This window comes from Bison bison, unplaced genomic scaffold, assembly GCF_000754665.1.
Source record: "Bison bison bison isolate TAMUID 2011002044 unplaced genomic scaffold, Bison_UMD1.0 scf7180017864313, whole genome shotgun sequence".
In the NCBI taxonomy this organism is placed as follows: Eukaryota; Metazoa; Chordata; class Mammalia; order Artiodactyla; family Bovidae; genus Bison; species Bison bison.
This window is the reverse complement of record NW_011494885.1, coordinates 3633140-3633938: the sequence shown is the minus strand read 5'-3', so window position 1 is coordinate 3633938 and position 799 is coordinate 3633140. Positions and strand designations below refer to the sequence as shown.

Sequence of the window (799 nt, the reverse complement as noted above, 5' to 3'; positions counted from 1 at the left end):
GAGCCCCCCCGGCGGGGGCCTCGGGGTCACAGCACCCTGCCACCTCCTGCCACGGTGGAGGCCGGGCAGGGGCAGGGCACACGGCTGGTTCAGGGTCCCACCGTGGAAGGGTGGCAGAAGGACCTGGCTGTCCCTCCAGTGTCAGGCTTGGCTGCGGCTGCCAGCAGCTCATCCCCGAGTGCAGGCCCTCAGCAGTTCTGGCTTCAAACCCCCAGGGAGTCTGACATGGTGCCGGCTGCGCCCTGTCCCACGGTCACTGGGGAGGTGGTGACATCGCGGTGGCCCCGGGGCAGAGGGCAGCCGTATTGGCAGGGCTCCCCTGAAAGCACGTGCCCAGCAGGTCACAGCCAGCAGCATGAATGAGTCAAGCCAAAATTCCTGGGGCTCGGGACCCCCGTGCCCCGCTGAGCCCTCTGCAGCGGCCCGGCGCCTCCCTTCTCTCCTCTCCTCTCCTCTGAAACGACTTCACCTTCTCGTTCCTCCTCCTTGCCTCCCTTGTTCTCTCTCCAGAGGCCATCAACTGCTTGATGCGAGCGATTGAGATCTACACAGACATGGTAAGGGCCACCACATGTCCTGGCTCCCTCCCTCCCCTTACCCCACTTCAAGCCCTGCCTTATTGCCTCCCCGCCCTCCATCCCATCCCCTGCCCCCAAGAGAGACGGGAGGGGAGGCGGAGGGGGGAAGGGAACTGTCACAGGAGCCGGAGCCGGAGCCGGGCTGGGCTGGCTGGGTCCTCACACAGCTCTGTGCCAGCCTGGCTCCTGGTGGCAGCTCCCAGCACGTGAGAGGGGCGGAT

The 799-nt window shown here is 66.6% G+C and overlaps 1 protein-coding gene across 1 annotated transcript in view; it reads left to right on the top strand.

The window, feature by feature from the left end:
- The window catches only part of NAPA (N-ethylmaleimide-sensitive factor attachment protein, alpha), a 26603-nt gene that overhangs the window by 19351 nt on the left and 6453 nt on the right, over positions 1 to 799 (top strand). The window contains exon 4 of the mRNA XM_010852719.1: positions 511 to 557. Within this exon, the coding sequence (XP_010851021.1) occupies positions 511 to 557 (47 nt within the window). The remainder of the gene's footprint in view (positions 1 to 510; positions 558 to 799) is intronic.